The 14964-nt window shown below is 43.2% G+C and overlaps 1 protein-coding gene across 2 annotated transcripts in view; it reads right to left on the bottom strand.

The window, feature by feature from the left end:
- Positions 1-1966: 1966 nt before the first annotated feature.
- ube3c (ubiquitin protein ligase E3C) overlaps positions 1967-14964 on the bottom strand; it is a 48263-nt gene continuing 35265 nt past the window's right edge. Inside the window, exons 20-24 of one of the 2 annotated variants that reach the window (XM_020494836.2) lie at positions 11321-11533; positions 9316-9504; positions 9076-9142; positions 8430-8560; positions 1967-3161 (exon numbers count right to left, since the gene is read on the bottom strand). In XM_020494836.2, the coding sequence (XP_020350425.1) occupies positions 2991-3161; positions 8430-8560; positions 9076-9142; positions 9316-9504; positions 11321-11533 (771 nt within the window). In that variant the 3' untranslated portion in view covers positions 1967-2990. Of the gene's footprint in view, positions 3162-8429; positions 8561-9075; positions 9143-9315; positions 9519-11320; positions 11534-14964 lie in introns of both variants that reach the window. The other variant, XR_004211702.1, reaches the window with a different exon arrangement.

Below are 14964 nucleotides of genomic sequence, written 5' to 3' on the forward strand. Positions count from 1 at the left end.
CATCCCTTCTTAAATGAATGATTTTTGCATAAAAGGAACTACTTCGAAAACTTAAATGACCCTTTTAAAGGGGTTTGAGTAATCTTAAGTATATCTTGCAATATGAAATGATTCATGGCCACTAGCATTAAGTTTGTCAGTTGTAATCCATCACCAAGGTAATAGGCTTAAATAAATCTTTACGTAATTGAGATGAATCCCTAATTTCAGCTCGACAAGTCAGCTTTTTAAGACCCAATTACCGCTTTGAGTTCCCCCCCTGGCCTGTAGGATGCATGGGATTTCTGTTTGGGACCAGGGGAGACTGCTTGGCTATTCCATGGCTACGTCCCAAATGGCACTACTATCAGAGCTCTATGGGTCAAAAGTAGAGCACTATATAGGGAATATGGTGCTATTTAGGATACATCCCCAGGAGAGGAGGGATGGATGGAAACGGTTCAAAGAGGGATACAAAAATCCCCTCAGCCCAACTGCATAGGGCTCGGGTAGATTTATGACAAAGCCCCACAATCTTAATTTGTGCCCGGGACGATAATGCATCTCAAGGCCAGAATAGTTTCTGCTCCGTGTTCTTAACTGGATGTTTCTTTCATTATATGTCAGAGGGCAATAAAACTCCAGAGGAGATATCCCACAAAGCACCTTGTTTTATGCCCGGGTCCTTTACTCTAAATTACCCGGCAACAAAAAATACACTTCAATAAAAATAAAAATCGTATTTAATCATATTCAGACACTTTTCGACACTCTTTTGATACATGGATAGTCAGGTTTCACGAGCCTTATCAACTTGACATTCTCAGTAGTAAATGGCACCCTATTCCCTAGGTAGTGCACAACTTTCGACCAGGGCCTATAGGGCTCTGGTCAAAAGTAGTACACTATATAGGGAATAGGGTGACATTTCAGACAAAATCACAGTTGCTGCTCCATAAGGTGGATATCAGAGTGTGTGAGCGGAATGTACCTTATTTGACTGGAGCGTGGAGCGAGATTCCCAAAGGCATGCATTTGTAATCTACTTGTGTGCTGCTATAGCCCCTTGATTTAGCTAAATATTTTCAGAAAGAAACTGCTAAAACACACAGGTGCCACGTATTCCCACGTTCATTGAGCTTTCCGTTACGATTGGGGTATTTTGGCTAAAAACATTTAGGCCTATTTATAGAAAGAAAGAAGAAAGAAAAAAACTCTGCATCTCTGCCCAGCCTGTAAGAGTTGTCAAAAGGGTGTTTAACATCCCCAGTGGCTCTGTAAGTGTGGAGAGGATACTCTCCGCTGCTGACCTGCTCCCCAGACACCATCGCATGAGCCTGAAGCCACAGACTGGCCAAACTCGTGTTTCTAAAAAGGAATTCAAAAGGCACTAATAAGTATTTTTTTTCATTTAATTTGTATTTAATTCTAAGTCACAGCCTATATGCTCATTTTATAGACTATAATGGTTTCATACAACGATATGTTGTTTAAATGCTTTAAGCGCTTAATGTCCATACCAGCCTATTGTGTCTCACTCGCAAATGCTTCACAATGTATTTTTTTTTTGTAGGCTATATCCTTGAAACTATTCATACATTTTCGTTCCTTCTTAGGCTCTGTCTGGCTCCTGATTCTAATTTAGAGGGTTTATATGCTGTTTAATATGACATGTAGTCTATTTGAAATGACGATCGCTTCTTACATTCACCTTTTCATGTTCATTCAAATCCATATGGCTTGGTTTAAATACTTCAAACAAAACGGTAGGTCCAGGCAAGCACAAAAACAGATGGGTGCTGGTTAAATGGTCATTTACATGAATGGAGTGAATTTGGAGTGACAGTTTTCCCCCCTTTGAGCGCGGATAGGTTCTAGTGGAACTGCAGGAAAGGACATGGAGTGCTGGAACGATGTGCAGGATTTTCCAACCGCTCAACTCTGCTCACATGCTCTGGTGGATACGCATTACAGCCAGGGCAAGTACTGTAGAATAGATTGTTCACTTTAATCTGTGTGTGAGAACACCAGGCCTTCATTCGAAACACAAGAGGAAAAAGAAACAGAGAAAAGCAGCCTGTACAAATAATGAGTGAAGGAATTGTACAAGAGTGGTGTAAACACATATACATATTAACAAATATTCCATGATCATCATAATCAATAGTTTAGTCCAATCTCTTATCAACAATACTAGTCTTTGCCTTAAAAAACCAACACAGTGGCCTGCCCAAACCATTAGCATTTTTATGTTCTGAAAACGATAATAACCATTACAGTAATCACAAAACATGACCTATAGTTGAAAATGTTCCTAATGGCACCCTATTCCCCTTAATAGTGCACTACTTTTGACCAGGGCCCATAGGGATCAGGTCAAAAGTAGTGAACGATATAGGGAATAGGGCGCCATTTGGAACAGGCGCTATTAGACCCTCTTAAAACCCTTGACACAGGGGTGTTAGGAGTGTTGCAGTCCTGTATGTCACCCCATCTCCCACCTCTGTCCTCTTATTTCCTGTGCCTCTCTTCTACCCATTTTCCAACAGCACAGCACGGGTCAATCTTTGGTGAACACTCCGTTGTTGTTGATGTTTATTTCTGTTGATAATTTCACAACTCGCTGTGCTTAAGGGTCAAATGTATCGCCATGGACACAGTCACAGTAGATCTCGTCTGTTCGTTTACTTTTGCACAAAGAAGTCGAGATTCTATTGTTGCTGCTCTTTTTTGCGTTTTGTAGATTTTTAATACACATTTAAGTTATATTAAAACAAAAAAAAATGACTGCACTTTTCCCTTCCCCTCCATTCTTCCCTCGTCCCCCTCTTCCTCATCCGATTTGGGTGACACTCCTTTCACCCCTGTTTGTTTTCCACCCAGTCAGAGAGATACCAATGCATCTTTCCCCTAAGTCTTTGTTTCACGCTCTCTCAACAGCCAGTCTTCTCTGGCCCATACATGTCCATTGAGTCAGTGGTTTTCAGGGAGTCAGAGACAGACCCCCCCCCTCAACTGAGCTCGAAGCCTGCGGAGGACTCGATGGCGTAAAGCAACTTGTTCCTCATCAGGTGCTGGTCGCAGAACTCGGGCAGCTTGAGCAGGTTCATGCAGGTGGAGGCCGTGGGCAGGCGCTCCAGGTCGTTCCCCCCGTTATGGATGCAGAAGGCTGGGTACAGCTCCTGGAAACACAGTGGGGAGAACCTTGTCAAACAAGAGATTCAGAGGGTCACGGACAAAGTTTTTATGAATAACCTAAGATAGGCCGCGGCCTATCGTTTCCAATGGGAGCAAATTAATTATAGAAGGCAGAACAAGGAGTTGAGCAGAGTCAAGCACAAGCTAGCGAGATTCAATTAGAGTGTTCTAGCATGTATTTGCATATTTCCGTTAGGGAACGCCTACTCGTTGAAGTGCGCGTGTGCAATAACTCAATTCACCCTTGTACTCCTAACATGCAGTTTAGAAACTTTGGCAAATGGATACGTCTACAAAACTTAGTACCGGCTGTTCATAACAAGGTTCTAGTTTGGGGAACAGAAAACTGTATTGAGATCAAATGTTTCATCCATTACAGAATTAGCAGAATGTCGGCCAAAATCCATCTCGCTCCACCATCTCCCACCGCCGGCCACTGGGCCTCCTCTCATCACCATTTTTGGTGGCGAGTGGAAATGCTAACCAGATGTTTTAGATTCATACATCCGGTGAAACAACGGTCTCATTGTTCTATCTGTGCCACGAAAGCTCACGATACATTCAGTTTATCCAATTGACGAACAACACATTTGGCACAACACTTCTTATATGACAAGAGTTTTTCTTGACAAAAATAATTACAACAGTTGTGGACACTTTTATGCCGACAGACTTGCTGTTATCAAAAATATCTGTTGTATTACAACCATTGTTTTAGTTGTAGAACCTAAGTGTGTACGGGGCACCCCAAAGAATGACAGAATCATTCAGTTACAGAAAGACAGACTGAAATACAACAAGCTGAACAGAGGTACATAAGGATAATTGAAGACCAACAGTGCGATACCAGCATTGTGATATATATTTTTTTCCCGTGATATTTTGTCCATGGCAAAAATGAAACCACGAAGCAGACCAAACGCTGCATGTCAATTATTGTGCTGCTATAGCTTGGGAAAATAAACACGTGTGACTCTAGACGACAACGTAATGATGTTTGTTTCCGGACGGTTTTGTTTTCCTAAAGAAGTTCAAATCAGCTTCGTGTTTCGTTTCCTTGCCACGATACTAACGAGTATCGCGTTACTGGTATCGTCCCGGCCCAACCAGACAGAAAGACATGGATCATCTGATGTCAACGATGATGATCATCATATCCCGGGCAATTCTAATTAAGCCGTAAATGTCGAGCGACATCAGGGAATAAATGTGATAGGACGTGACGTTAAGTGTTTAGCTAATTCCGCGTGGATATAAATTAAAAATAGGCTGTCGATGTTTGAAGGAGACACTTCCCCACTGGTAGCCTTTTGGATTGGGTACTGAGCAAGAGCAGCGAATGGTCACTTCATGATGTCTATCTGGCACTTTTCAAATTATGCTTTCTGGTGATGAGGCCAGGTCACCTCATCTCCACCCACATCATCAAGGCCAAGACACTGTCTGCGTCCCAAATGGAACGCTATTCCCTATATAGTGCACTACTTTTGAACAGGGCCCTATGTGTTTCCCTATGGTCCCTGGTCAAAAGTAGTGCACTATATAGGGAATAGGGTGCCATTTGGAGCGCAACCACTGACGTTTTCCATCAGAATCCACAGGAAACATCCTTTCTGTTTCTAACGTCCCGCCGCTCTACAGCAATTAATTTGTCAGGCTATTTAAAGATTAGGAGTGTGGCGTGTGGGGTTCAGCGCCTGTACCAGCCCGGTTAAATGGTTCTGGGGGGCTCTGCGGTAACGACCCAATTTTTCGGACAATTACTGTATTAAACTATCGTTGCTTATTGAGAAAGTGTCATTACGGGAACGATCATTCTGGAAAAAAGGCTCTCCATCATCTTTTTTAAATGGCTTCTCCTGACAGAGCTATTTCTCCGCTAATGAATCCTTGGACATTTACGGCAGCTAATTAAGGCTGGGCTAGCACGGGCTCAGGGTTAGGGTCAGGGGCCGCTCTCCGCCACACCAATCATCATGAACCCCCCCTCCCCCTCTGGCCTGGGGAGGAGACAGTGAGGGGGGAAGGAGACCGGGAGGGGACGGCACATCCGCACACTCCCCAAAGTCAAATTCATTAAACTGGGGCGGGGGACTCTCCAGCCTGTGCCACCGAGGGAGATTTTTAGGAGCGTTCCCATTTGTACCCTCCTCACCCCGCTGTGGGAGCACTTAAGTATTCTTAACTAACGATGGCAATAAACAGTAATAAAACCAATCATATGACAATTACAGCTTCTGGTAATCCTAAGTAAGGCGTATAAAAATCCTAATGGATTTCAGCAGCGCTCTTCTCCTTTCTATTTCCAACTGTTTTAGTGTCTCTCTAAATCAAGTCATTAGGAAAGTGAAACGGCTCTCGATTGGAGGAATCATCAGCTGATGACACAGCAATGGTAATTCCGATAAACACAATTCCACCATTTCAGCACAAGTTTCAGCTCTTGGCTGATGTCATTTTGGAAACAAACAGCTTTCGATGATGTTGCAGCAATGTTTTGGTGCTAGTTTTTTTGGGGTAGTGATTCAAAACAAGTATATGCTTCTGAGGTTATACCCTTTGCCCAAATAAAGACATCTAACAACATAAAATATACAGTGCCTCAGGAAAGTATTCAGACCGCTTGATATAAATTTGCAAAATGTCGATTTAATCGATTTTGAGGGGGAAAAACGATTTAATCGATTTTAGAATAATGCTGTAATGTAACAAAATGTGAATAAAGATTCACATTTTGTGAATCTCCTTAATTTACCCACAATACCTAATGACAAAGCAAAAACAGGATTTTATGACATTTTGCAAATGTATTAAGAATAAAAAATAGAAATATAACATTTAAATAAGTATTCAGACCCTTTACTCAGAACTTTGCTGAAGCACATTTGGCTGCGATTACAGCCTAGAGTATTCTTGGGTATGACGCTATAGGCATGGCAAACCTGTATTTGGGGAGTTTCTCCCATTCTTCTCTGCAGAATCCTATCAAGCTCTGTCAGGTTGGATGGGGAGCGTCGCTGCACAGCTATTATCAGGTCTCTCCAGAGATGTTAGATCGGGTTCAAGTCTGGGCTCTGGCTGGAGACTTTTCCCCGGAGTGTCTCCTGTGTTGGCTTGGCTGTGTGCTTAGGGTCGTTGTCCTGTTGGAGGGTGAACCTTCACCCCAGTCTGAGGTCTGAGCGCTCTGGAGCAGGTTTTCATCAAGAATCTCTCTGTACTTTGCGCCCTCGATACTGACTAGACTCCCATTCCCTGCCCCTGAAAAACATCCCTACAGCATGATGCTGTCACCAGGATGGTGCCAGGTTTCCTCCAGATGTGACACTTGGCATTCAGGCTAAAGAGTTCAATATTGGTTTCATCAGACCAGAGAATCTTGTTTCTCATGGTCTGGGTCCTTTAGGCAAACTCCAAGTGGGCTGTCATGTGCCTTTTACTGAGGAGCACTCTACCATAAAGGCCTGATTGGTAGAGTGCTGCAGAGATGCTTGTTCTTCTGGTAGGATCTCCCATCTCCACAGAGGAACTCGGGAGCTCTGTCAGAGTGACCATCTTGTTCCCCTTTCCACTGATTGTTCAGTCTTGATGGTTCCAAACTTCTTCCATTTAAGAATGATGGAGGCCGCTGTGTTCTTGGAGACCTTCAATGTTGCAGAATTATTTTGGTACCCTTCCCCAGATCTGTGCCTCGGAGCTGTATGGACAATTCCATCGACCTCATGGCTTGGTTTATGCTCTGACATGCCCTCCAGGACACCTACAGCACCCGATGTCACTTGAAGGCCAAAATGATCATCAAGGACATCAACCACCCAAGCCACTGTCTGTTCACCCCGCTATCATCCAGAAGGCGAGATCAGTACAGGTGCATCAAAGCTGGGACCGAGAGACTGAAAAACAGCTTCTATCTCAAGGCCATCAGACTGTTAAATAGCCATCACTAGCACAGAGGCTGCTGCCTATATACATAGACTTGAAATCACTGGCCACTTTAATAAATGGAACACTAGTCTCTTTAATAATGTTTACATATTTTGCATTACTCATCTCATATGTATAAACTGTATTTTATTCTACTGTATCTTAGTCTATGCCGCTCTGACATTGCGCATCCATATATTTATATATTCTTAATTCCATTCCTTTACTTAGATTTGTGTGTACTGTTATGAAATTGTTAGATATTACTTGTTAGATATTACTGTACTGTCGGAGCTAGAAACACAAGCATTTAGCTACACCCGCAATAACATCTGCTAAATATGTGTATGTGACCAATAAATTTGATTTGATTTGACCTTATATAGACAGGTATAGACAGGTCTTTTCAAATTATGTCCAACCAATTGAATTTACCACAGGTGGACTCCAATCAAGTTTTAGAAAAATCTCAAGGATGATCAATGGAAACAGGATGCAACTGAGCTCAATTTGGAGTCTCATAGCAAAGGGTCTGTATACTTATGTAAATAAGGTATATGGTTTTCAATATTAATACATTTACAAAAATGTATAGAAATCTGTTTTTGCTTTGTCATTATGGGGTATTGTGTGTAGATAAGATGAGAAGCATTTTTTCTTTTAAAATCAATTTTAGAATAAGGCTGCAACATAACAAAATGTGGAAAAAGTCCAGGTTTCTGAATACTTTCTGAATGCACTGTATGCCTTTATTTTGTGTGTGAAACTAACGTCTCCCCATTTCTCATCGAGGTCAAACAGGAGCCAACAGTGCAAACGTTCACCGTGCCGCCGGCTTAGTCTGACACCAACGTCAATATTTGTCCGGCGGGTGATACCTGCCAACCGAGCTCACGCCCAAACGGTCGGGCAAAGGGCTCAAATGGACTTATAATCCAGAGGAGGGTTGTGAACCGCAGTGAGCAGGTATAGGAGATAAGCACGAGCTAGGGAGCATTATGAGTCTTATCACCGAGCCTAATTTGAAAAGGATCATCGGAGGGAGTTATCAGGCCAGGCATTTTCATTACATGCCCATTACAACAGAGAAACACTCCCTAGCGCTGGATTTAGTCTTGGGTTGCGTCCTAAATGGCACCCTATTACCTATAATATATAGTGCACTACTTTTAGTAAAAAATATAGGATGTAATTTGGACTCTCACAGTCTTTGGTTGAACTCCTGATGGCGCCGGCTACAATCAACACAGTCTATAATACCAGACGGAGGGTAGAAAAGAGGGGCAGGAAAGAAAAAAAAGAGACGTAATGAACTTTCGGTCAACCCTCACCTTGAAGCCCAGGAGGGGAGGCCGCGAGCAACTGGTGACAAACTTCAGCAGCTTGCGTTTCTCTTCATCGGTGAAGCTTTCTACCACCTCCCAGAAGATGGTAATGACAGGGTGAGTGGCAGTGTAACCACCTGGTGAAGAGAGAGAGAGAAATGATAATCTGACACACCTGGGTTTTTAGTCTTCAAAAAAAAAGAAAAAAAAGAAAAACACCTGTAAACCGAGTGAATCCACTGTCTGACAGCCGTAGCTGTCACATTGTTTGTGTTGTTTAAGACTCATGATGCAGCCATGCCATCTCGACTACCCCCCATTCAACAAACACATTACTCTAGAGCGCAACCGTATGCCGTGACTAGGCCACCTGTCCCATGAAGTTGGCAGGAGAGCTTGACAGTTAGCTCTATGGAAATCCTCCTGACTTTACAGCACATTAAAATGGTCAAAGTAATCACTACTACTAGAAACGGACTATCACCGAGTATTAATGAGTACAACTTCAATATCATTTTCACCATTATGGCAGAGCCTAAATAGTTTTGTTTCTTAAAATAAACTAATACAAACCATCCATAATGTGATCATACCTGAGTAGTTTTGTTTCTTTAAATAAAATTGTACAAACCATCCATTAATGTGATCATACCTGAGTAGTTTGTAAACGTCTTCAGGTCGTCAAGACAAATGGGTACATGAGCTCCAGATATCAACACCTGTAGTGGGACAGCAAAGATCGATGAAGAAAATGTTGAAGTGTATATTTACGTGTGCATGTTTGTAAAAGTAATGTGAATCGACTTGCAACATTCTGGTAACTTTCCCAAAATTAGACGTTTTCCAGAAATCCTCTGGATTTTGCAAACCTAGTGAATATCCTTGACGTTACCTGGATCTCCTGCTGGTCAAACATACGCAGCCACTCCAGGTTGACCACGTTGGCCAGGCCCTGTCTGAAGGCCAGGCAGTGGGGCCTGATCTGTTTGTTGAGTCGGTAATCTGCCACTAAATGGATATACGCTATCCTGTTGGCCGTGGACACAGGGATGTCCTTCCCTCCAGGCTTCAGCTCAACCACCTGGAAGAAAGGCCCTGTCAGACATACAGGCATTTATCTCATATCCACGTAGAGGGCAACCAGGCGAAAGCCACCATATGCCACCCTCACACTTCACTTAGGGTATTACTTTCTCAATGCTCTAAACTTCAAAAGTCAAGAAATGTGTTCACCGGAAAGTGTCACTCCATGCAAAATATACATTTCATAGTGGAGCATGTAATATTATTGCGTCAAGATCAGCTTTTTAGGGTGTGTCGACCCAGAGAGCGTGATTGAAGGTACCAGTGGAGCAAGGGGAGAAGTCACTGATCAAGGGGCCCAGGGGCAGTGGTGTAAAATACTTTCAAGTACGACTTGTGTAGTTTTCTGGGGATATCTTAACGAACTTATACTTCACTACATTCCTTCAGAAAATCATGTCCTTTTTACTCTAAACATTTCCCCTGACCACCTAAAAGTACTCGTTACATTTTGAATGCTTAGCAGGACAGGAAAATGGTCCAATTCCCGCACTTCTCAAGACAACATCCCTGGTCATCCCTACTGTCTCTGATCTGGCAGACTCACTAAACACACATGCTTAGTTTTTTAAATGATGTCTGAGTGTTGGAGTGTGCCACTGGCAATACGTAAATTAAAAAACAAACAAGAAAATGGTGTTGCCTGGTTTGGGAATTTGAAATGATTTATAATTTTACTTTTGTACTTAAGTATATTTTAGAAATTACATTTACTTTTGACACTGAAGTATATTTAAAAACACTTTTAGAATTTTACTCAAGTAGTATTTTACTCAAGTAGACTTTCACTTTTACTTGAGTTCTTTTCTATGTTCGGCTATAGTGTTGGTTTTTGGGTCACAAAACCTGATCTATCTCCTTCCTGGAGGATTTTGCATTTTGGTTGAATGGTCTTGGAGGAGTAAGGACACATACCACATAATCACAGTAAAATAATCCAGATCACTAAGGAACTTTTCTAATACTCTAAGATCAATATGTTCCCGAAAATCTGAAGTAGCCACCTTAATGAAAAAAGTAGCCAGTCACCCGACAAAATCGATTAAAATGTACATTAAGTAGCTAACCACATAAGGGTTAGTAGCCAGCAGGCCCACTATCTGAGTTTCATTTTGTGTTTCTGATTATGTGCTAATGTCTGAGAATGATTGTCTTTATCTTGCTTGCTTTGGCTATCTTCCGAGGGCATATACGGGCCAGTCTGCCTCAGAGTGTGTGCCTTATCTCCCGCAAATTGTTTTCCGAATCGTATTTGGGATGCCCTATTTGCGACCGCGGGCTACACTGTAGCGCGACTGTTCAAGCCTGTTTAAAGAGGAGCTAATAAGAGAAGGTAAGGCCCTGAGCAAACAGGGGGAGCGGGTAGAGTGCTTAGCCCAGCCCGGGGTGACTGGTGAGGGTGACTAGAGGGCAGTGAATAGACCCCTCTCTGTCTAAAAAAACAGGCTCAGACGTGTTGGACGTGCCAAAGAAGTAAAAGTCATGCCTCTCAGGCGTGTTCTGAGAAAATTGCTTGATGGCCGGCTTGGTAGAATGGTCAACAGAGAGCCTCTTATTCCCCGCGGCACGGCACCACTCAGGGCGAGAGCTGACGACGTGCTTTATCTCTCTCAGTGCCGAATACAGACAACGTGAGGGAAATTAATTATTAACACTGCAGGGAGGGAAAAGGGAATGGAGAGAGGGACAGAATGACAAGGCCAGAGACACAGGCAGGAAAGAGGGATGGAGTCACAGGCAATCAAAGAGGGCGATGCTGTGATAACTCCTACGTCCCCCCCATCGACACACACACACACACAAGCTCCACCCACCTGTGCCTCTCCCAGGTCATTGTTGACGATGGTGAAGTTGAGTCCCAGGTCCTCCACGTCGTCCTCGTAGCTCTTGAGGAAGAGCAGGTTGCGGTACATCTCGGGGTCCAGCGAGGCCAGGTGGTGGATGTCCACGTCAGCACTGGTGCCCAGCAGCTTGGACAGGAAAAAGCTGGCAAACGGCAGCTCCACCAGCATGTTCTCATACAGGGCCTATAGGGAGAAATAAAAAGGTCATAGGTCATCATAGATGCACTCAGGTCATGATAACATGATCCTGTGTGGCTCAGTTTATAGAGCTTGGAGCTTTCAGTGCTGGGGTTGCACATACGAAAATGTAGGAGTAGGTCCCCCCTTTGCTGCTATAACAGCCTCCACTCTTCTGGGAAGGCTTTCCACTAAATGTTGGAACATTGTAGCAGAGACTTGCTTCCATTCAGCCACAAGATCATTAGTGAGGTTGGGCACTGTTGGGCATTTAGGCCTGGGTCGCAGTCGGCGTTCCAATTCATCCCAAAGGTGTTCTATGGGGTTGAGGTTAGGGCTCTGTGCAGGCAAGGCAAGTTCTTCCACACTGATCTCGACAAACCATTTCTGTACGGACCTAGCTTTGGCACGGGGCATTGTCATGCTGAAACAGGAAAAGGCCTTCCCCAAACTGTTTCCACAAAGTTGGAAGCACAGAATAGTCTAGGAAGTAATTGCATGATATAGGGTTAAGATTTCCCTTCACTGGAACTAAGGGGCCTAGTCTGAACCAGGAAAAACAGCCCCAGACCATTATTCCTCCTCCACCAAACTGTACAGCTGGCACTATGCATTCGGCAGGTCGCGTTCTCCTGGCATCCGCCAAACCCAGATGTTAAAGCGTGATTCATCACGCCAGAGAATGCATTTCCACTGCTCCAGAATCCAACGGCGGCAAGCTTTACACCACTCCAGCCGACGCTTGGCATTGCGATCTTAGGCTGCTCGGCTATGGAAACCCATTTCATGAAGCGCCCGACGGACAGTTCTTGTGCTGATGTTGATTCCAAAGGCAATTTGGAACTCGGAAGTGAGTGTTGCAACCTAAGGACAGACAATTTTTATGCGCTATGGGCTTCAGCACGGCGGTTCCGTTCTGTGAGCTTGTGTGGCATATCACATCGCAGCTGAGCTGTTGTTGGCCCTAGATGTTTTCATTCCACAATAACAGCACTTACAATTGACAGGGCCAGCTCTAACAGGGCATACATTTGACGAACTGACTTGTTGGAAAGGTGTCACTCGGTGCCACGTTGAAAGTCACTGAGCTCTTCAGTAAGGCCATCCTACTGCCAATGTTGGTGTACGGAGAATGCATGGCTGTGTCCTCAATTTTATACACGGATGTGGCTAAAATAGCCAAATCCACTAATTTGTTGAAGGGGTGTCCACACATATACAGTTGAAGTCAGAAGTTTACATCCATCTTAGCCAACTACATTTAAACTCAGTTTTTCACAGTTCTTGACAATTAATCCTAGTAAAAATTCCCTGTCTTAGGTCAGTTAGGATCACCACTTTATTTTAAGAATGTGAAATGTCAGAATATTAGTAGAAAGTGATTTATTTCAGCTTTTAACTGATTTCATCACATTCCCAGTGGGTCAGAAGTTTACATACACTCAATTAGTATTTGGTAGCATTGCCTTTAAATTGGTTAATTTGGGTCAAACGTTTCAGGTAGCCTTCCACAAGCTTCCCACAATAAGTTGGGTGAATTGTGGACCATTCCTCCTGACAGAGCTGGTGTAACTGAGTCAGGTTTGTAGGCCTCCTTGCTCGCACACGCTTTTTCAGTTCTGCCCACAGATTTTCTATAGGATTGAGGTCAGGGCTTTGTGACCTGACATGATGACTCCTTGCTGTCCCCAGTCCACCTGGCCGTGCTGCTGCTCCAGTTTCAACTGTTCTGCCTTCTTATTATTCGAACATGCTGATCATTTATGAACATTTGAACATCTTGGCCATGTTCTGTTATAATCTCCACCCGGCACAGCCAGAAGAGGACTGGCCACCCCACATATGCTCTCGCTAATTCTCTCTTTTTTTCTCTCTCTCGGAGGACCTGAGCCCTAGGACCATGCCCCAGGACTACCTGACATGATGACTCCTTGCTGTCCCCAGTCCATCTGACCGTGCTGCCGCTCCAGTTTCAACTGTTCTGCCTTATTATTATACGACCATGCTGGTCATTTATGAACATTTGAACATGGCCATGTTCTGTTATAATCTCCACCCGGCACAGCCAGAAGAGGACTGGCCACCCCACATAGCCTGGTTCCTCTCTAGGTTTCTTCCTAGGTTTTGGCCTTTCTATGGAGTTTTTCCTAGCCACCGTGCTTCTACACCTGCATTGCTTGCTGTTTGGGGTTTTAGGCTGGGTTTCTGTACAGCACTTTGAGATATCAGCTGATGTACGAAGGGCTATATAAATACATTTGATTTGATTTGATGGCCACTCCAATAATTTGACTTTGTTGTCTTTAAGCCATTTTGCCACAACTTTGGAAGTATACTTTATATATCCACATAATTTTCCTTCTCATGATGATGCCATCTATTTTGTGAAGTGCACCAGTCCCTCCTGCAGCAAAGCACCCCCACAACATGATGCTGCCACTTCCGTGCTTCACGGTGGGATGGTGTTCCTCAGCTTGCAAGCCTCCCTCTTTTTCCTCCAAAAATAATGATGGTCATTATGGTCAAACAGTTATATTTTTGTTTCATCAGACCAGAGACCAGAAATTTCTCCAAAAAGTATGACCTTTGTCCCCATGTGCAGTTGCAAACTGTGGTCTGGCTTTTTTTTATGGCGATTTAATGTACTTGTCCTCTTGCTCAGTTGTGCACCGGGGCCTCCCACTCCTCTTTCTATTCTGGTTAGAGCCAGTTCACGCTGTTCTGTGAAGGGAGTAGTACACAGCATTGTACGAGATCTTCAGTTTCTTGGAAATTTCGCACATCGAATAGCCTTCATTTCTCAGAACAAGTTTTTTGTTTCTGGCCATTTTGAGCCTGTAATCGAACCCACAAATGCTGATGCGCCAGATACTCAACTAGTCTAAAGGCCAGTTTTATTGCTTCTTTAAATAAGCACAACAGTTTTCAGCTGTGCTAACATAATTGCAAAAGGGTTTTCTAATGATCAATTCGCCTTTTAAAATGATAAACTTGGATGAGCTAACACAAAGTGCCATTGGAACACAGGAGTGCTGGTTGCTGATAATGGGTCTCGCTTTAGATATTTCATTCAAAATCATCATTCAAAATTTCCAGCTACAATAGTCATTTACAACATTAACAATGTCTACACTGTATTTCTGATAAATTTGATGTTATTTTAAATGGACAAAAAAAATTGCTTTTCTTTCAAAAACAAGGACATTTCTATGTGACCCCAAACTTTTGAACAGTAGTCTATATATGAATATAAACTCAGCAAAAAAAGAGATGTCCTCTCACTGTCAACTGTGTTTATTTTCAGCAAACTTAAACTTGTAAATATTTGTAAACTTGTAAATATTTGTATGAACATAAACTAAACAAGTTCCACAGACATGTGACTATCAGAAATGGAATAATGTGTCCCTGAAAAAAGGGGGGGGGTTACAAATCAA

The sequence above is a fragment of the Oncorhynchus kisutch genome, linkage group LG11, assembly GCF_002021735.2.
Source record: "Oncorhynchus kisutch isolate 150728-3 linkage group LG11, Okis_V2, whole genome shotgun sequence".
Classification (NCBI taxonomy): domain Eukaryota; kingdom Metazoa; phylum Chordata; class Actinopteri; order Salmoniformes; family Salmonidae; genus Oncorhynchus; species Oncorhynchus kisutch.